The 22,463-nt window shown below is 37.9% G+C and overlaps 2 protein-coding genes across 2 annotated transcripts; one reads left to right on the top strand and one right to left on the bottom strand.

Moving 5' to 3' along the window:
* The first annotated feature begins 8,658 nt into the window (after positions 1–8,658).
* LOC104246907 (protein CUP-SHAPED COTYLEDON 3-like) lies at positions 8,659–12,785 on the top strand. Its single transcript, XM_009802812.2, has 3 exons — positions 8,659–8,905; positions 11,046–11,311; positions 12,070–12,785. The coding sequence occupies exons 1-3, from the start codon at positions 8,737–8,739 to the stop codon at positions 12,496–12,498; spliced, it is 864 nt and encodes a 287-aa protein (XP_009801114.1). The 5' UTR covers positions 8,659–8,736; the 3' UTR covers positions 12,499–12,785.
* A 966-nt stretch (positions 12,786–13,751) lies between these two features.
* On the bottom strand, positions 13,752–22,027 carry LOC104246908 (uncharacterized). The gene is made up of 5 exons (XM_009802814.2): positions 19,758–22,027; positions 14,561–14,696; positions 14,408–14,460; positions 14,160–14,282; positions 13,752–13,877 (listed from the first exon to the last, which is right to left on the bottom strand). Exons 1-5 carry the CDS (start codon positions 19,965–19,967, stop codon positions 13,752–13,754), a joined length of 648 nt encoding a protein of 215 aa, XP_009801116.2. The 5' UTR covers positions 19,968–22,027.
* Between the last annotated feature and the right edge of the window lie 436 nt (positions 22,028–22,463).

The following is a 22,463-nucleotide window of genomic DNA, read 5'->3' as shown; positions in this document are numbered from 1 at the left end:
TCTTGTGACCGGCATTATCTCTAGTGAGCTCTCTTCTAACAAAAGGAAGAAGCTTAAACGGGACAGTATGGATTTTTACTGGGATGAGCCATATCTTTTCAAGCTTTGTAATGATGGTGTGATCCGGAGATGTGTCCCAGAATATGAGCAAATGAGTATTCTTGATTATTGCCATTCCTCGCCCTACGGTGGTCATCATGGTGGGGCGATAATTGCCTCAAAGGTTCTTAGCTGTGGATTTTATTGGCCTACCCTGTATAAAGATACTGGTGAGCTTGTTAAAAGATGTGATGAGTGTCAGAGAGCTGGTGGAATTTTTAAGAAGGATGAGATGCCTCTCACTACTATTCTTGAGATTGACATTTTTGACATGTGGGGCATTGACTTCATGGGACCATTTGTGAGTTCATGTGATAACACTTACATTATGGTTGTTGTTGATTATATTTCCAAGTGGGTTGAAGCTGTGGTTTTGCCCAACAATGAGGCACGGAGTGTGGTGGCGTTCTTAAAGAAAAATATCTTCACAAGATTTGGCACTCCAAGGGCGATCATCAGTGATGGAGGTTATCATTTTTACAACAATGCCTTCGATACTTTACTCTCTAAGTATGGTGTCAATCATAAAGTGTCAACCCCTTATCATCCCCAGGAGAATGGACATGTTGAGGTCTCCAACAAGGAGATAAAGAGCATATTATCAAAAACTGTCAATGCAAACCGGACTGATTGATCAAGGAAACTGGATGATTCTTTGTGGGCTTACAGGACTGCGTACAAGATTCCAATTGGTATGTATCCTTATCGGTTGATATTTGGGAAAGCGTTCTATCTTCCGGTTGAGTTAGAGCATAAGGTCATGTGGGCGCTGAAGAAGTTAAACCTTGAATGGGATGTAGCTGCAAATCTCCGAGTAGAGCAACTAAATGAACTTGATGAGTTTAGGTTTCATGCCTATTCCAGATCGTCCTTGTATAAGGACAAGATGAAGTACTTTCATGACAAATATGCCCGGAGCAAGGAATTCTAGGATGGTGACTTGATTCTTCTATTCAACTCTCGGTTACGACTATTTTCGGGAAAGCTCAAGTCAAAATGGAGTGATCATTTTGAAGTGGTGCATGTAACTCCATTTGGTGTTCTTGATTTGAAAAACAAAAATGGAAAAATCTTCCGAGTTAATGGGCACCGAGTGAAGCACTATCTTGGCAAGTTTGATGATAGCCACGTGGTGGCAATGATCAATTTCAAATGATGATGGTAACATACATCGTGTCGCGATGTTAAATCAGGCGTTTCTTGGGAGGCAATCCAAGTGATTTTTCTTTCTTTTTCATTTTCCTTCTTAGATTAGGTTCTTTTGATCTAACTGGTTGTGAGATTTGTGTAGAAAATATTGATGCAGTGCAGGACTAATACTGGAAAATTTTGCTAAGAGTGTAATTGGACCACTGACCGCACTGAAAATTCCATAGTCAGTGGAAGCTTTTTCGCGGGAGCGTGATTCTGTAGCAGACGCAGACTTGAAAATCCCAAAATATAACCTCTCTGAAGTTTCAACCGCATTCACGTTGGAATTTTCACAATGAGCGGATTGTTCTGTGGCCGCACCAGGTTTTTCGCTCTCAATGGCGTTATTGAACCTGCAGCTCTTCAAAATAGCCAAAAGAACGGACCGCGATGGAATTCCGCGGCCGCACTAGGTAAGTCGATGTGGGCCCTTAGGGTTTTAGTATATATAGGAGGGCTCCTCCTTTTACACTTTTCACGCCCTAAGCTCTCAAAGCCCCTTTGCACTATTCATTTGCTTCATGTTGAATCTAGACTCCATCTCATTAGGCAAGAGTAATTTCTACAACAAATTAAACAACTCGTGTGTGCAATTTCTTTGTCTTAATTTTAGTTCTTGCTTTTTCTTTCTAGATAGTTTCAATTTTCTTTTTGTTAGGGTCAATATTAGCCAAGAATAATATGCTTAATTGAAGATAAAACTAGTTGGGTAATAGATTTTAATACCTAATGGGGATGGGGTTGTTCATTTTACCACTTAATTGCCTAAGTTGTATGCTAAATGAAAACCTTAGGTGATATCTCTTTTTTCAGTGCTTGTGTCTTTTTGAATTCCGCGGTTAATGTTCATATGAACTGCTGAGTGAAAATGGTTTGCTTTTACACCCGCAATGGTGCTGCTTTCGCGGCCGCACCCAACATTTCGCTATCAGCAGTGGTCAAGCTTCAGAGACTGGGTACTCTAAATCTTAGTCTCTCGCGGCCGCGACCCAATTTTTGCGGATAGCGGTAGCCAGTCCGCGGTCACGTACCTTTTTCTACTGATAGTGGTACACTGTGCTGTAAATACTGTAATCATTTATCTGCTTCATCTGATACTCCCTTGAATACCAAGACTAATGAGCTTTCACTGATTGTGTATGCAGACAATGGTCCAATCTAGAGGTGGAAGTGATAAGCCAAAAAGGAGAGCAGAGTCCTCCTGGGGCTATGGTAAAGGAAGATCAAGTTACCCCTCGCCATGCAAAAATCAATTGGTAAAATGAGAACTGCACTCAAAGTTGCGAAAAAATCCGCATCCCATTCTGATGGTAGTGAGTATGTCCCTTCCCGAGAAGTTTTGGAAGGAGACCCGGTGCCAACCCAGTTCCCACAAACTTTCAAGGGAAATTCCAGTTACGAGACGAGCCTACACCCTCTTCTTCTGCTGTGTCATCTGATGGCTCAAAGGAAAGTAGTGAGGCTTCAACATCAGCTTCCCCTCCTGCTATAACTTTGGCCTCACCAACAGATCCAATTGATGTTGATGCTGAGATCCCTGACGATGGGAGGGGTGGTGACACCCAGACAGGGGGTGTTGGTGAGATCAAGGAACCCTGTGGTATGGCAAGACCAGTTTGTGAGTGAGAAAGCCTACCACAAGTTCTGGGAGTGGTGGTCTCATAGGTCACTTACGCTTGAGAGGGTGTTCATTGAGCGAGATCTGCTACCCCACAACCCTAATGTCAAGAGGCACTTCAACGAGAGAGTGGGGTGTAAGTTCTTCACCAGCAACTTACCAGAGGCCAATGAGTTTTTGGTCAAGGAATTCTATGCAAATATCGCCCACATCAAAAAGGGCACATTTTTTACCAAAGTACACACTAGGAAGATTATGTTTGATAGCAAGACTTTAAATGACTATGTTGGGTTTAATGATGAGGACGAGTCCCTTTATCTGGAGAAGGTGGCTATGAATGAGTTAGCCCGCCTTGGCTTGAATCGGTGATTGCTATTCCTGAGACTACTCCAGCTTGGCTAACACCTGTGGTCCTGATCTACAAGAACAATCTAAGCTTCAAAGGGAAGGGGTGGTCTACTTTTCTGTGCAGCCGGTTAGACCCTACTACACATGACAGTGATATGCCAGTCTCCCGGGCTATTATTGTGGGGGATATCATAGTGGGGTACCCCGATCAATGTCGGAAATATTATGACCAAGGTGATTATCAGATTGGTTGGCAAAGATGAGAGCTAGTATCCCTTCCCAAACTTCCTCACCATGTACCTAGAGGACCAGGAAGTAGAAGGAAGGGACTTTGATACCAAAGTGAAGCCAAAGAGGCCATTTTCCTGGTATAACCTTCAGGGTCCGGACAACCCTAAGCCAAGAGCAAAGCCACCGCTTCCACTGGCCAGTCTAAAGAGCCAGGGGTGGTGGTGACTGGTTCCGAGCCTTCCACAACTGAAGGTTCTTCTGCTGCTATGCCACCTCCATCATCCAACCCTTCTGTCACAACCCCATTGTCTGTGCCCTCCACCTCGGCTTACCCTCTGCACTGCGGGTTAACTAGACGTTATCGAGCATCAACAACTGGATACAAGTAGCTACATCAAAGCTATCTACCTTATCCAGTGCAGCCACAGCTCAGGCAGCTCCAGCACAACCTCAGGTGCCTGCTTAAGTGGAGGAATCGCTAAAGGAGCTTCTATACAACCAAAAGAAGCTCCTGGACAACCAGAAGCTTATCATGGCCACTTTTGCTGCACAAGGAAGAGCAATCAAGGACCTGGGCAAACAAGCGAAGAAGATGAAGAAGACTAGTACTTCAAAGGAGTCAGTAAAGCTGCCGAGGAAGGAGGTAGAGAAGATTACATCAGTTGGACATCTCACTGGACTTACTCTTGGAGGAGTAAGTTCCAGTAGCTCAGGCAGCACAGGCACTAGAGCATGAGGCTGATAGAGAAACGGTGAGAAAAGTGGTGATCCCCCAGACTGAAGGTTTGGAGATTGAGCTGGAGGACCCCGGTGAGAAGAGTGGTGACCCCATGCAGATAGAGGTATCATAGGGAGTTTTCTTTACTCTCTACCCTTCCCCTATTCTAATTTTGATGTTAGCATTGAGGAAAATGCTAATTTTTATTTGGGGGGGGGGGTGGCCTTATTTTGATAATGATTTGGATAATTGGTTTGTAATAATCTTGATACTTTCTTTATTTTCTACTTATCATACTTTATTTTCATACTTTTTTTTACTTTTGGTATGTATATAACGTTACCCTTCCATGTATATATTCATTCCCCTTTTAAGTATATTCGTCTCAATCCCCTATTATACATATTCAGTTTACTTTCCATATTTTACTTTATAAATTCTTTTGATATTTTCCTTAATAACGTAGCTTCTTATTTCATTTAGTAGTTTCTTTTTCAATTTTTAGCTTCTTACTCTTACAAGTTTTTGTGATCAATAAGCCTTTGGTTTTCTTAATTCCACGGTTCTTTTCAAAGGTGGAGGTTGTGTGAATCGGGTGGCTCTTCCCGATGATGGATGGCTTGAAAACATTCATAAGGGTTGGAGTCCGTTTTCTTTATGTTTTTGTGTAAATAGTAGTAATGAATAAAAGTGTCTTAGGCAAGCTTCACTTGGGCCTAACACATTTACCTTTGACCTTATGGTTAGAAACAAGTTGATTTGCAAAGAATGGTGCTAGTTGTGACCTTTAGACTCTTGTATTGACTAAACAATCATCGAATGATTTCTCGGAGCCATTTGTGTTGCTCAATCTTAGATAGGGTTGTTGTGGGCCCTCGACTCTATTCTCTTTAGCAATCCAACAGCTTGTAAGGTGAGGTATAGATTTGTAAGCTCAAGTCCCGTGCCAATAAGTCTAGAACTTGCCCTGAATATTTGTATAGGTGAAATTCTAAGTGTAGCTCGACTTGAGAAATGATTATAGGCTCTTCTTGATCCAATTTGAAACTTGAAAGCATCCATAGCCCACCAAATATGATATCCCTAGTCATCCCCATTGAGCCGAAGCCCTTGTTCTTTTAATAACCATGATACAAGCCTTTATCCGTTCTAAATGACCCTCTCTTGGCACCCGATCTTTCCTTAGCACAATTGGCAAAAGCATAAGTTTAGGGGGATATACGAGGAAGGTAAAAGTGATAAAAGTTAAAAATGAAGAAAAGGGAAGGCAAAAACAAAAGAAAGAAATGCCAAAAAGTCAAAAAGAAAGTGAATAATATAGAAAAATGAAGGGATTCAATGAAAGAAATGATGAAAGGCTTGGAATGATTAGAAAGGAGAAAAATGACTGTCATGAACAAGAAAAAGTGATAATAGGTATCTCTAGTCCCCTAAGGAAGAAGGAAATGACTCAAAGAGTCAAGAAGATGTGAGCCGAAATAAGAAAATAAAGTGCTTAAGGAAAGATGAAACCTCCATAGACCGATATATCCTACCTTGAACCAAAAGACTTCATTACATTTCCGCAAAAGCCCTATATGATTTCGAGTTGAGTGAGCGTACATTAGTGGTGATTTACATAAGGGGCAAGCCTATGGTACTTAGAGCCGGACTTGTGACTTTCCTTTGAAAGAGATGAGCGTACTTTTCCACAATCCTTATTCTGGGTGCTATAATCTAAAGTGAGATTTGCTTATGGAGAGTAAAGTAGAAAGAGTTTGAGTTCCACAATGACCTACGCAGTAGAGCGAGCCTCCTTGATGAGTTAAGTCAACTTTTAACGCTCTTGTGTCACATTAGAGCTATGGTACTAAAAAGGTTGTGTGTTGTTGATAATGCATTTTGGTTGAGGATAATTGTTAGTCCCAATTTATGCTTGATAAAGTCACCTTAGGACAGCTGAAATTTGCCTTTTTTTTTTCTTGTGGAGGTGAGAATTACTCTGTTTGCTTGAGGACAAACAAAAGCTTAAGTTTGGGGGAGTTGATAACTATGAATTTTATACTATCTTATGCTCTCTTTTGCATAGGTTTTGATAAAAAATGTGTAAAAGTATTTCCGAAAACTACATAAGGTGCTTACTTGCAGGTTTTGGTCAAAATGAGGCAAAGAAGCCAAAATGAACTCATAAAGGAGTCGAACTTGCACAAGCCCAAAGAATAGAACAGGAGCACTGTCAGCACTATTATTACGCGGACGCGTATGATCCTCCGCTGAGGCGATTAAAAATATGCTGCAGTGAAATTGATGTTTAGAGAAGCTGCAGCCAAGTGCTAACACTACAGCTGACCGCGTCTATATTACGCAAGCACGAAGTTACCAGGCGCGAACGCGGTGCAAATTCCACTGAGGGCGTGAAAGAGGTTTAGAGACTTGGTTAGTGGAACCTAACTGAGGAACGCGGTCCACGAACATTTTACGCGACCGCGATGGAAGCCAACACGGACGCAACAGACTTTACGCTAACCGTGAAACCTAGCCCAGTCCAAGTCCAAAATTGAAGAAACGCGATCCGTGCTTGTTTTTGCGCAGTCGCGAAAGTCCATGCGCTGAGGCGCCCAGTATTTCACTGATAGCGGAACCTCCGTAGGGGTATTTTTTTCAGTAATTTCAGCTGTGTATAAATAAATCTTTTTTACATTTTTAGGTCATCTTTTGTATCAGTGAGCTCGTGAACAGCCGTACTTTACCACTTAGAGTAATTTTAGAGTAGCTTTAGCTTATATTCTTAGATTTTATTCTTGTAATCAACTTTTATGGCTTATATTTTATCTTCAACTTTAATTTCTACCTTGATTAATTGTAAAATTGGTGGTTGCAAATACTGATTCGTGCCTTTATGAGTTAGACTCTTCTTGAGAAAGAGGGACTAAGTCTGGAAAAATTAGGCTAACAAGGAATTGAGGTGTATTCAAGAGATTGATAGCCTCAATTAAAGGGTTAAACCTAGAGATACTAATACCCGACTTGAGCCAATTTTATTTGCATTATTTGAACACCCAATTAGGCTTGATAAAGCCAATTAGGGGAAAGTCACTCAAACTACCGAGATGTATAGAGTGAGTAATTTTGTGTAAAAGTTATATCACGACCCCAAGTATAACAAGCTTGTCCTAAATTCTAGATCTCATTAGATACTAGCCTAGGTGTAAGTCACTTCCCTAGTGCTTTTTATCAATTGAGAAAACTCCTACAAAAATATTGTACTTAGATTATTTCCAGCGATCAATAGCATTAAATTTAGAATAGAAACAAATCCAAGCATGGCTAGAAGTGTAATTAAAAGCAACACGCATAACTTGATTAGATAGAAACCCAACTCCCAACCAATTTTAACTCCCTGTGGATATCGATCCCGACCTTTCAGGTAAAAGATGCATCGACCACTACTCGCCATTATCTAGTGGTGCAGGGTTGGAGCCGATCAGTAATTTGAGCCCTTACCCGATTTTTGGTGACATTGACTAGTTAAATAGAGTTATTTGCAAATAGGTGCTCTAATGCACCTTAAAAAATCGCTAGGCGGCGACTCTTCTCTTCTAACACTCTATCTTCCATTTAAAAGAGTTGTCACATGTCGAAGCGCGATTTCGCGAGAAAAAAGGGCGCGACAACATCTGCCATGGATGCTTCTAGATTGAGTTAAGAGAGATCGAAGCTTAGAGCGGGAATAGAGAAGATGAGGAAATATTTTCACTGTTATATTGAATAACCGCCGCCTATACACATATATATACAATGTAATACCAACTGACTCTAACTAACTTAAAATTGTATAATTAGCAGCTAATCTAACATACTCTTTGCCAGCTAAGTGCCAGCTGGCTTCCTACTCACGTGACACCTTTAACACCTCTTCCTCGAAAAATTATATTATTTAAAAAGGTAATATATATATATATATATATATATATATATATATATATATATATATATATATATATTGATTCCCATGAACTTTTTATATGTTTACTTCTTTATTTTTTAACTTTTCATAATGAAAATCCTGGTTTCATTCCTAATTGTGAATGGTAGAATCTAAGGAAAGGCTTACCAAACATATTGATGGAAGAAAGAACCAGTAACAACTTGTATTAGGTTGTTAAGTTTGACATAATTTGAACTTGTTTCCCTTTTTGAAAAGATTAACCTAAACCTACATCCCCACTCCTCTGATCTAGCTAAAAGTAGTAATTTGGCGGTTCTCCCCTATATTACAAAATTATTTGGACTTATTATAGTAGCAATAATTCGATGTTAACTACTATTATTCTGTACACTTAAGCCCACACAAGGAGATTTCTTGTGGCTTTGGTTTTTCATGAAATTCCAAAAAAAAAAAAAAAAAATCCGATATTTCAAAGTGCCTTCTCTGTATATAAATACATGTCATTGCTTCTCTATCTGTAAGAATAGAAAGCTCTTTTTTAGGCTACCAACTTCCATTAAAACATCACAAAAAACATTCTCTTCTTTTCATTTCCTACAAAAAATGGATTTAAGAGAGATTGGAGCAACACTGCCCCCAGGGTTTAGATTTTGTCCAAGTGATGAAGAGTTAGTTTGCCATTATCTCTTCAATAAAATTACTAATGAAGAAATAATTAAAGGTACTTTAGTGGAAATTGATCTTCACACTTGTGAGCCATGGCAGCTTCCTGGTATGTTCATTTCTCTTCTTCTCTTACTTTTTCGTTTCCCAAAATAAACTTAAAAATATCTGTAAATTATCTATCCTTTTTCCAAAAATAAAGTTAAATATTGATAGAGACATGAATGGATAGGTCATAGGCCAATGGAGGTGGTCTATAGCAAATGATTCATTTAGTTAAAGCCAACTCAATTTTGGTTATATATTACTGGTATTTCATTTCTCTGTAATATATTTTCCCTTGTACTCTCGTCAATTGGTAAGATGAACCAGCAAAAGATTAACGTGTATATAACTAAAAGGATGTTTTAAAATTGATTTTGGTGAACTTTAGTTTATTGGTCAAATAAAATGAAAGACAATAAATTTCCGCAAGTATTCATATATATTCTATTTATTTACTGCTTAATTTTGTTAAGTGCAGACACAATTCTAGCTTTTTACTTGTCATGCACACTTCTTGCGTTCGGACTTTAAGAATTATTCTATAAGATTAATTTAGTAGCAATAGCAAAAACTATTAAGCTTCATTATAAATTTATTGACTTTAATGGATTACCACCTATAATCTTTTCTTAAGTACCAACTGGCAACTCATACACTTGGTGCAAATACTAAAACAATTAGCTTTTTAATGACCTTCTAAGTAAATATGTTAAGCTCAATAAGTATTTACGTAGAGTATTGTTTAGCGATTATCTCGACAAAAAGAAAAAAAATTATAAACCATCCGATCTGTTTCATGTTTTTGTCTTAGTTTGGCTAGCTGGCACAAAGTTTAAAAATATAAAGAATATTTTTGAATTTTAATCTTAAACTAAATATTTGTGGTCTTAATTACGGAAAGAATTACAAGAAAATACACATGACTTCACATCATAACAAAAAATGGCCCATATTTTTTAGTTTTACCCCACCTAGCCCATATTGTACACATTTTGAAAACACTAGCTTTTGCAAGTTCAAAATCTGTATTCTTACAACCATTGATTCTAAAAGCTATAGAGTTAAATCTGTGTTCTCGATCACAACCATTGCTTTCAATCTCCCTTCTTCTCACATCTTTTACATATGCTTCAAGGGGTCGTCCGCCATTGCTGCTTCTCCCCATATGTCACATGGTTGCAATGTAAAAAAATTGAAGAATAAAAGTCCACTATTGAAGGCTATTTAAAGTTTTGCTTTAGAGAATATAATTTTTTAAGTTTGTTAATTGTTTGGATTGGGTGTTGTTCCAATTGATGGAAAATATCAAAAGGAGTTCAAAGTTTAAATTTGAAGTGATTTGGAATAGATTTGAACAAGATTTGAGTTAAATTTCAGAAAGACGCTAGGAAGAAGACGAAGTCGGTTTTGTATAATTATGTATAATCTTATATAATAGTGTATATGAGTGTACATAAACATATCTTATACACTTTTATACACCTTTATACAAACGTTCTGTAGACGAACTTCTTCCACGATTTTCAGTTGCAATTCTTGTTCAAAATCAGTCCAAATCTCCATTAAATGACTTCAAATTTTATATACAACATCCTTATACTATTTCTAACACGTCTAAATAATACTCACTCCAAATTTCTCACAAAATCAAATTCGAAATTTAAACTCACATATTTAAGCTTGCTAAAAATTTAATTTTCACCATCCAAATGGATTTGGTTTCTTGAACTAATACTTGAGTCACAGTTACTGATTCCAAAATTAACTTAAAAGCTTGTGCAAGCTTTTCTAAAAATTAAATAACAATTTTAAGGACCTATTGGAATTGGATGTTGAAGCTTAGCCTATTATTTTTAGGTTAGTTGGTTGTAAATTGAAATATGAGCTATAAAATTAAAAAGTGGAGAGACCAATTGTTCTTATGTGAAATTTTCCCTTAATTACGCCACGTCAACTTTATTAGGAGAGTGCCACAACAAGTAAAATGAAAAGTTTGAAACTAAAATTAAAACTTACTTTTAATAGACAAAGTATTGTTTTTGTGATAGATTAAAAGGGGAACTCAAGGCAAGACATTAATTGAAACGGATGGAACAATAATTAATTACTAAAGTGTAAATTTGTCTAATTTCCTCTATATGTGTTAACTCTTGTTATCATTTGAACTAGTTGTAGCTTATCTATGAATGTTGTTCTTGAACTAGAGGTGGCAAAGCTCAACTCAAGTGAGTGGTACTTCTTCAGCTTCCGAGACCGCAAGTATACCACCGGTTTTCGGGCGAACCGGGCCACAATTTCAGGTTACTGGAAAGCTACGGGCAAAGATCGAACAGTGTTCGATCCTTGCACGCGTGAGATCGTAGGAATGAGAAAAACTTTAGTCTTCTACAAAAATAGAGCTCCTAATGGCATTAAAACTGGCTGGATCATGCATGAATTTCGCTTGGAAAACCCTCATATTCCCCCTAAGGTAATATTTTAATCTTTTTTCTCCAAGTTAATATATGCATTATCGGCATAAAAAATATTTGCATATTTAGGTTTATAAGTTAAATACAAGAAAGATAAAATTAATTAACAACCTTGTAAAAATGGTAAATTGCCTTTTATAAAAAGTTAAATTACATTGATAGCATAAAAGATCTCCGCACTGCCAATATATATAACTTAACTCTTTTTTCTCCCTGCAACATTTTCATGTCCTCCTTTTTAGTTCTTACAACAATCCATTTCAATGCACTTTCCTTAGGGTGGTGATTTGTCTTTTTATTATTTGTGTGTGATTTTCATGAGAAGTTTTAAGCTTGTCGAAAAGATTGTGAAACCAATACAAATAGGTTAAACTTAAAATTTGAAGAGATTTTGAGACACGCATTACAATTAGAACATTTTGATTGTTGAATGTATACTTGTACATCTTTCACGATTTGAATAGATCTTGAGACACGTATAAAGTGTATAAGATTGAAAGTTTCGACGGTTTTTGCACATCTTTCACGACTTGAATAGATCTTGATACACGTGTAAAGCGTTTGAAGATTAAAAGATTGAGGAGATTATTGCAAGAAGTTTCCTAGAAACCTCCTATTTTGTATCAAAAGAAGGAAACAATGAGTATACTATGGCTAGATTTTAGCTAAAATGAGTAAGTACAGTTGTTTCCTTACATCAAATATAGCACCCATAATGTTTGTTTTATTTAACTTTTTGTGTGTGATCATTGAACAGGAAGATTGGGTATTATGTCGAGTATTTCACAAAACTAAAAGTGAGAACAACAACAATTGTACGAACAATCTTAGCCCACAAAACATGTACGAGGCTGCTGTCACTTCTCCAGAATTATACAACCATTCATTGAATTATGACATTAATAACCAAAATCCACCCTATCAAAGCCAGAACTCAAACACAATCCATCATCATTTATTTGATTTATTAGTAAAGAACCATCTTCAGTTGTCACATCAAGAAATGAACGAAGTTTCGAAGGATGAAACAACGGTCAACTTGTCCAAGTGCAGTCAGGAGGACGATCAGTATGGGTTGATGTTCGATATGGATTTTGAAGTACCATGTTTACAAGACGAAGGAGTACTGCATTCTAGTCTTGAAGATATGAAATTTGATGATGAAAATAGCATGGTTTTCATTTGAATTATTGATTTTCATTGGTAGTTGGATTGATTATTAATTAGTAGTGAAGAGAAAATGAGTATATATGATTGAATTTGTGAAGATGCATGCATTACTGTTTGTTTATGAAGTAAGAATTATACATGATTGATTGAATTTTCCTCTTTTTCTCTCTCTCACTAGATAGATTGGTTGGATATAGGCATATCCAATATTGTTTATAGTATTTGTATTTACTTTGTGTTCGATGTAAATTGACAAATAGTAACATTCTTTCCTATGTTCCTACATAAGTATTTACTTTTGCATACTCCGAATTTCTTGAAATACTTTCTTTAGTTTGGCTTTCTATCCATTTTCAATCGAAAACAAGATGGGTAGAAACTTATGATGTTGCAACATACTTTAATTAGGGCATTTTCATTGTTACAAGTTACAAACCCTTCGTACAGTTCTTATTTACTGCTGCATATAGAACTAGTGTAACCGGACATGACAGTGTTAAGAAGAATGAACAACTAATCGAAGGCAGATTTAGGACGGGTTGTGACTAATTCAATTGAACTCATTACTTTCGGCTTGAACTATGTATTTATAAGATATGAGAACAAATGAGATTTACTTTACTTTGGGCAATTTTGCCATGACTCGACTTGTAGGAGGATGTGCTTTTTTATAATAAAAAATCTCTGGGTAGTGAGACATGGTTGGAAATCGATGCATAAATGGGTCAGCCTCTATTTTTCTTCACTTAAATATCAGACTTGTGTCTGCGTAAGCATTCGAATCCCTAATAGCGCCTAACCCACATATCACACGCTGAGCTCATACCACGAGACCAAAGCCCCGGGGGTTTGTGGGAGAATGTACTTGAACGTAAGATAAAGGCAAAGGGTCAAATTATACAGCACCAGAGCACGCTCCAAGTTACAGATGCAGTAAACAAAGTCCCAATAAAAAAAATAACATTTCAATTATACATACAAGTCAACTTTTACTTGCAAATGTTTCGAGAACAAAGAATCCCTCATAATCAGAAGTATCACAATCAGTGAATATTATCACTGACTAAATAAAGCATTGGTTCAATCTTATTCATTAAAATCACATCAAAAGACTAGGATGATTTCAACTCAAAATTCAGCAAATATCCAAGCAATTAACTTCGCTGGTTGTATAATCGGTTAATAGAATAGATGTGGCATTGACCATAAATTCCTAACAGGAAAGTTCACTATCAGCAGAGACATTGAACTAAATAAGACAGACAAAAATCAAAGAGACACACCGTTTCTAGCCTCAGGAGTATCTGGGAAAACAGGATAAGGCATGGGAACTCCGTTATCCTCCTCGCTTACAGGAGCAAGGTAACCAAAGTCGAATAATTTTATATTTAAGTCCTGCATGACAATCGAACAGTAACTTGTAAAATATCAACAAATAAGCAGAGGCGTATCTATAATTTAAACTTGATGGACTCGACCTTTATGGTTCTTAGTACTAAACTCATGTACTTTTCAGATTATGTGTTCATATCTGATCTAATATATGTTGAAATTTATATTGGTTATCAGTTATCACATTTATACTTATACTCTGCATCGATAATACCGATTTCAGATAAATGCATCACTAAAGAGCTGCCACTGCAAGGAAAGAGGGCCATATGGTTCATTTGTTACTTTGTCAATCGTTATCCCAGAAGGCGTGACACTACCAAATGCAAATCGCCTCTCGTGCAACCAAGCGAAGAGGCTTGCTAGTTGCATCGCCACCTTCATTCTGTCATTCCATCCAAAATGACACTTCAAAATCACACAAAAATTAGTAAATTTAGTCACCAACTATAAAGGGCAACCCGGTGCACTAAGCTCCCGCTATGCGCGGGGTCCAAGAAAGGACCGGATCATAGGGGTCTATTGTACGCAACCTTACCCGGCATTTCTGCAAGAGTCTGTTTCCACGACTCGAACCCGTGATCTCCTGGTTACAGGGCAACAACTTTACCAGTTACGTCAAGGCTCCCCTTCTTAGTCATCAACTATAGCTGGTGAAAAAATTCTTAAGTAGCTAGCTCCAATACCAGAAGAAAGCACCTCGGACAAAAATTTAGTTGGTACTTCATCATATACAACAGCAAGTATATATTGAAAACAGAACCCCTTTAACTTCATCAAACATGGATGTCGATCCTCATTTGTCAGTATTTCAAGCTCATTCTGCAAATTTTCCAAATAACTTAGCAAAAAATGTTAAAAAGAGAGAAATAGGATCCAACAAAATAAACTATAGTATGTGCTAACATACACAAAATCTTGATGGATGATCACTATAGCAGGCGCGACATGGAACAAAGAAATCCCATGTTTTGACAGTATAGCTTTAGATTCATAATCGTAAAACAATCTCCCGTACATAGTCTCTTCAATTAAGAAATTAAAGTTATATAACAATTATTGTCTATCAAAACCAAATTCCCTTTGGAACCAATTTCTATGCTATGTTATAAAACATATTGTGTATAACAACAATTCGCTATAATAATCAAAAAGATCTGGAACAAATGAAGCTATTACAAAGAAGTTTGACTGTATTAACCAATGTTAAAAAATGTGCAAATGAAGAATAATCATCAACTAGACATCTCATTGTACTTTGGAACTCATAAACAAATGGTCAGTAATGTTAAGTTCATGTTCTTAATCAAAAGTCTCGAGTTGGAGAATTAGGAATGAAAAAGGTTAGAGTCTTACACCATTAAAATGAACTCGAACCATAAATCTCGAGTTCGAGTCCTAAGAATGAAAAAGATAATGATAGAGAGTACTTCCTTTTTTAACGAGGGTCAAATTAGAAGTCTCGAGTTCAAGTCCTAGATTGTTTTCCGTTTAATAAGTCATACTGATGTGAATCCAAATTAGTCGCTTAGTGGATGTTGAATACATGATTATAAGATTATTGTAGCTCCCGTTTGGCCATAGATTTTTTTTTTTTTTTTCAAAATAAAATTGAAAATTGTTTGTTCGTAAAATATGATCAATTTTATAAAAAAATTGATTTTTTTTAAATGTCCCAAAAACTGGTTTTGGGTAGTTTTTAGGTGAAATTCTTTCTTTCGCTCATAAAGCTTCAAGCTTTTTTCAAATAAAATGCATGTTCAAACATAACTTTAATTTTCAAAAATTATTTTTTCATACAATTTTAAAAACTCTTTTTTTCAAATTTCAACCAAACACCAGCGTTATCAAACCAAATAAAATGAAGAAAACTACCAAAAGAGGAGGCCAAAAATACACAAATAAACACATAAAAATTCAAGAGTATGCTTAATTCGACAAAAGATTTGGGGAAACTAATTGAAAAAGAAAGAGAGAATTACTGGTCAAAGGTTCCTCTTTTTTTTTTTTGGTAATGAAGATATTTATTCCGCCCTGTTTAACAGTTATTACAACTTGGGACTATTCTAGGACACAAAGTTCCTAGCTTGTCCAGTTCAAAAGTAGAGACAACGGGGGGGGGGAGAAGTACAACATAGGATTTCCAAAAAAGTTCGAGTTGCTTCCACGTTTTGCCAGAATATCAGCCACTCCATTCGCTTCTCTGAAGACGTGGGTGACCTGTGGCTCTCCTGCTCTAGTAAGCATCCATATGCAATCAGTAATCAAATTTTGATATGGACCATTATCGTTAGTAAGCATGTTGACTAGGACACTGCAGTCTATTTCAACCACTAGTGGCCTAATATTTTGTTGTATAGCTATTTTTAGACCCTGTATAAGGGCAAGGCCTTCCAGGTAGATATTAGTAGCGTGAGGAATGGACATGTTACAACCTATAATCCAGTTACTATCACTGTTTCTGATGACCCCCCCCCCCAAATGCCTCCCTTACCAGGGTTCCTAAGCTAGAGCCATCTATGTTTAATTTGAAATTCCCCGATCAGGTGGCTTCCATTTTATGTAAATGGTGGTCCTTAAGTGAGGACTCTGAGTAGATTCTGTTAACAATTTACACTCCGTTGCGTTTTTAACAATATTTTTTAACAAGAGGGGAGATTTATTATTAAAGATGAAATTATTTATGTGGATCCAGATATGCCAAATGTGAAAGGCAGGATATCTGCCTTAGTTAAGTATCTGTTAAAAGGTGAATTTGTGTGGCAAAGGGTTTTTAACTAGTTATGCATAGAGAGGTCATTGCGTGGCTGGTTCGGGTATTTGTAGAAACTTCCCAGTTGATCTCAAATAGGTTTTGAGTGACGGCAGTTGAAGAACATGTATTCCATGTCTTCTTCTTAATTTTGGCAGATATTGCAAGTGCTGGAATTAGTGACTTTTCTCTTGTAGAGCATTTTGGATGTGGGTAGCGTATTGTGGACAACTGTCCATAAGAAGGATTTAATTTTGTTTAGGGTGTCTAGCTTCTATAGCCAAGAAAAGTCTATCCAGTTTCCTTCTTCTTTCGACTGAGCTTTAACAATTTTGTAGGTAGCCTTAGTAGAGAAAGATCCGTTAGATCCCTCTTCCCAAGTAAATTTGTCAACTGCCGGCTCGTTTTGTTTTACATACGTGCCAAAAAAAATTTGCAAATGTTTTCTGGTAGCTCGAAGGAGAGGATATTGATGTTGAAAGATCCTTCTTCTAGGATGGAACTTAGGAGAGATTTATTTCTTTGAGAGGTAGGGGCCCTGTATGAGGGATCGAACGGGGCTTGAGTCCATAATCCAGGCATCATGCCATAGGTTAATGGATTCCCCATTACCTACTTTCCAATGGATGCCTTTTTCACAGATTTCTCCTCCAATACAGATATTTTTTCAGGTGTGGGTTCCTCCTTTTTCCCCCCAGGTATTTCCACCTGGAGGAGTCCCTATTGATGCTATATATACTCTGTAGGACTTTTACCCATAGAGATTGCTTTTTCCCTTGCAAATCTCCATGCCAAGGTTGCATTGAAGGATTGGTTTTTCCATTTGGCTTTGTATAGCCCCAGGCCCCCTTCCTTTTTATCCCTAGTTACTGTGTTCCAATTAATAAGATGACCTTTTCTTGTTTCAGAAGTGCTCCCCCACAAGAAGTTTCTTTGGATGGTGTCGATAGTTTTGAGGGTAGCTTTTGGGAGGCTGTAAATTTGCATGACATGATTAGGGATTGCTGCAAGGGTGGATTTTATTAGGGTAGTTCTTCCTGCTATAGTCAGGAGGTTTACTTTCCAGCCCTGTAGTCTACAGTTGAGGCTATCATTAATATGTTGGAAATCTTTTTTGGATGGATTTGAGTTCAGGATTAGGAATCCTAGGTATTTCCCTACTTCGTTTGAGGATCTCATGGCAAAACATTGGTTGATGCACTCCTTATTTCTAGAGGAGGTATTTTTGGAGAAGATAACTCTTGACTTTTGGAAATTAATGGATTGACCTGAATGGTTGCAGAATTTATTAAGGGTGTCTTTTATTGAGTTACAACCTTTTTGGTTGGCTTCTGCCATTAAGATTAGATTGTCTACAAAGAACATGTGAGATAGTTGTGGTCCTTCGTTAGGCGTTTTTATGGGGATCCAATTGCGGCCGTCAATTTCGTGGTGTATAAGCCTAGATAGCATTTTCATGCAGATTATGAATAGGTATGGGGATAGGGGGTCCCATTGCCTAATCCCCCTTGTGGGTCTAAAGAAATCGGTGCTAGACCCGTTTATCAGGATTGAAGTTGAAGTGGTAGAGATACAGGACATTATTAGGTCTATTAGGTCTTTGGGAAAATTTAAGGAAATTAGTGAGAACCTTACGAAGGACCATTCTATTTTATCGAAGGCTTTTTCCAGATCTATTTTTATTAACATTTTTCCTTTCTTCCTTTTAGTTCTCTTAAAGTAGGTCATTACTTCGTTCACAATGATGGCATTATCTGAGGCCCTTCTCCCTTTTAGGAAGCTAGTTTGAATGGGGTGTATGACCTTTGGGAGGAGTGGTTTGATTCTATTAACTATAATATTTGTAATGATTTTGTAGGCGGTGTTACAAAGGCTTATAGGTCTAAATTGTTTTATATTTTCCGGATTCTGACATTTTGGAATTAAGTAAATGTAGGTTTTGTTCATTTCCTCCACCATCTTTTTATTTCTAAAAGTATCCTTGCAGAAGTTGATTAAGGCATTTTTTGTTTCATTCCAGAATTTTTGGTAGAAGAATGGGTGAAGACCATCCGGTCCTGGAGCTTTATAAGTCTTAAAGGAGAAAACTGCTTGTTTAATTTCCTGGAGATTAGGTTCCAAGCTTAGGGTAGGGTGGTCCATGCTATCAAGAGTAGCATAGTAGGACATTGGCGTTTGATTTTTAGGGGAGTAAACCTGTCTTGTGGTAAAGAGTTTTTTAAAGAATTCAGTAATTAAAGGGATGATCTCTTTTTGGTCGTAAAACCAGTTACCTCCCTCATCTCTTAGGCTAAGGATTCTATTTTTTCTTCTACGCTGCATTGTGGTAATGTAGTAGAATTTTGTGTTTGCGTCCCCCTTATTTAGCCATTGTACTCTTGACTTGAGCTTCCAGAATTCCTCGTCTAGTTTTAGAAGTCCATTAAGGTCTTCTATTAGGGTTGATTCCAGGTCTCTAAGGAATTGACTAGTAGTATATTTAGGAGATTTTTGTATCCCGTTGAGCCTAGCTAAGGTGACATTTTTTTATGAAAAATATTCTCAAAGGTATTAATGTTCCAGTTTTTTACTTCTTTTGTGAAATTTTCAATAGCCATTAGAAGAGAGTCATGGATGCTCCAATTGGCTTCTACTAGATGTTTAAAAGAGGGGTGGGATAATCACATTGATTCTATTTTAAAGACTTTATTTTTACGGGACTTAATTCTCCTTAAGTCTAGTTTAATAGGGCAGTGATCCGAGTAAACCCTGGTTAGGTGGGTTACTTGGGCTTCAGGGTATATATTGATCTAGTTTGGGTTGGCCATGTATATATCCAACCTTTCCATTATTATTAATTTAGAGTTTATCCTTTTATTTGACCAGGTGTACTTAGAACCCTTAAACCCTAGGTCTAGGAGCCCACAATAGTTAATACAGTTTATAAATTTGGAAACCCTAATGTTCTTAACGGGTAATCTACCAAATTTTTCATTTGCCCCTGTCACTTCATTAAAGTCTCCCGTGACTAGCCAGTGGCCCTTAAAGGAATTTGCTACTATTTTTAGCTTATTCCACAGGATATTTTTTTCCTCTAATAAACAACTAGCATAAATAATGGATAAAAGCCATTGGTGTGGAGAATATTTTACCTTTACCATGGCGTGGATTTCCTGATCAGTACTAGCAACTTGATCCACTATTACCTCTGCTTCATTCCACATCATAACCATTCCTCCCGAGTTGCCTTGAGCTGCTACTTGGGTCATTTTTATGAACCCAAAGTCCTCAACAATAGCTTGGTGATCCGCTAACCTTTTTTCCAATAAGGCTACCAGAAAGGGTCTGTTGTAGTCTAACATTGATCTAAATATCCTCTGAATTCATCATTACCTGCTCCTCTACAATTCTAGATTATGACGCTCATTGATCTATTTAGGGTTTGGGATGTCTCCACCTATGCCTGCCGTGGGATTGCTTGGGGTGGGCTCCCCATGCCATGTTGTCTTGGTTCGTCCAGTGATGCTCATACAGAGTTGGGATTATCACTGCCCCATACTTGTAAATTGTCGGGGGGCTTTTAAGAACTCGTATATTGATCGAGAATTTCCTCAAGTCTTGTGGGCAGTGTAAGATGTATCTTTTTTCTCTTTTTTCCTTGAACACCAGCGTCTTTGGGTCCCTTATCATGTCGTACTCCACTCGTCTTGCTGTTGATGATCCTTCCTCGTCTTCCCCCTCTTCCGTCTGTGTTTGGACAAGTGTAGGGGAACTTTTTGATGTCACTGCTATAGCTAGTGTTTGGGTTGCCGCTACTTGAGTTTGCTTTGTGTTTAGTGTTGGATTGTTGGGATTGTTGGCATGGTGTGCTGCATGGTGTTGATGGAAGTGTGTTTTGATTGGGGGGGATAGTTTCTTGAAATAAGGGGAGCTATATGCTCAGCTCTATTTGTGCAGAAGAGGCTATCCTTGGTTGTCTGCTCCACGGTGATGGATGGATCCCCAAGGTGGGGTTGTTGAGGGGAGGCATCTGGTTATTGAACATGGCCAACCAAGGGTGATTTGCAATGTTGTCCAGCCCTATCCTCAAACCCTCTGTCATTATCTGAGCAAGGTAGCTCGGATTTTCTAGTTGGACCATGATGTCTTGACCCTCCAGCTGCAGATTCATGTTTAGGGAGAATCCTGTCAGTCCGTACTCCAGCCATGACTGTGGAACATGGTTCACTGGTAGTGGTGGTGTTGTGTAGATTATTGGCTCGGGTGGGTTCATGGGTGGGTATGGTTCATGGAGTGGCGTTCTTTGTTGTTGCCTCATCCAAACATTTCTCCTGTTTCTATGGTGTCTTCGTTAGTAATTGGTAGAGTGAAACCTGTCCATGATGTTGTTCATTGTTCTTTGGCAGATTAGGGGTTATAGTTTTGGATGATGGAGGCTCGTTGGAGTTGTTAGATATAGAGTTCAAATTATTTTACATGGGAGTGATGTACATGGTTGATGGGACTTTGTTATTTTCAGCTTTTTGGTTTGAGAGGAGTGCTTCAATGGTTTTTGTTGGGATGATTTTTGACAAGAAATCATGAGAAGTGATGTCTACTTTTTTGGGGGTGTGAAGCCTTAGTTTAGGGGGGTTGTAATCACCAATTAATGTTGATGGGGCTTTGCCTAAGGTAAGGGGTTGGTCAATGTCCATCGAGTTGTTCCTTTTTGTTGAGTTTAGGATTTGGTCGTCAGCTTTTGGCTTTGTCTCTTGTTTTTTAGGTGGTTGTCCGCTGGGTTTAAAGCTTGAGTCTTTCTCCTTTTCTGTTTCAGAATATGTGGGTTCTTGGGTGGTGAATTGGGGCATTGATTGTGATGGGGGTGGTTTGATAAAGGAGGGGAATGAGTGTTATCCAGAGTACTTTTGTACGAGAGGGTTGTTGGTTTGGTGTAGCAGCTAGGGTTACCTAAGGTTTCAGGGGTTTTGTCGATGGAATGGCAGCTAGGGTTGCCTAGGGTTTCAGTTTTTTGGTCAATGTTTCGTTTTTGGTTAGGGGCTGGGTAGTGACCACTGGGTTAAGCAATGTGTTTCTCTTGAGGGTTTGTTCCTAGTTGTGTCCTTGAATGGTATCATCATGTTGTGCTTCATCGTTTGGGATCCTTGAATTGCCATTTGATCCCGTTTTGTTCAGTACAAAAGAGTCATTCAGGTGAGCATTAGCCATGGCCAGTGTTTTTTTTATTTTCTTTTGTGTGTCACAATGGTCCAATGGTCAATCTCTTTGTTTAGGGTATCAATTTCCATGGTCTTTCCATTGTTAGTGTCAGTGTTTGGTTCAGTAGTAGATTCTACATTAGGGCAATTGCTTGAATTGTGGCCTAGTCGTCCACATGACTCGCACAGAAGGTTGAATCCTTCGTAGGCTATTTTTTGGTAGTGATTTCCTATGATGATGTGTGTTTTTAGGGGCTTCTCAATGGGTGTTAGAATGCATACCCTTGCATATTTACCTCTAGTGGTTGAGGATGTGCAGGCATCGATCCTAAGAAGTTTTTCTAATTTGTTTCCTATCTTATGAAGAATCTCATAGTCATAGAACTCCGTTGGGAGCTCTGGTAATCTAGCCCAGATGGCTGAGAAGGTTAGTGATGCTGCTGAGGCGATGAACCTGGGCTCTCATTTCCTTATAGTAAGGAATTGGTTTCCGATGAACCAAGGTCCCCCATGTAGTGCCTTGTCGTAGTTTTCTGATCTAGTGAATTTTATGAGGTAATAATCATATCCAAGGTTAATTAGTGTTAGGTGCTCAGTAGGTCTCCATATAGCATGTATTTTTGGTTGTAGGAATTGGTAAGTTACTCGTCTGCCGAAAATTTT

The sequence above is a fragment of the Nicotiana sylvestris genome, chromosome 6 (assembly GCF_000393655.2).
Source record: "Nicotiana sylvestris chromosome 6, ASM39365v2, whole genome shotgun sequence".
In the NCBI taxonomy this organism is placed as follows: domain Eukaryota; kingdom Viridiplantae; phylum Streptophyta; class Magnoliopsida; order Solanales; family Solanaceae; genus Nicotiana; species Nicotiana sylvestris.
The sequence above is the reverse complement of the archived record's forward strand: the minus strand, read 5'-3'. Positions and strand labels throughout refer to the sequence as shown.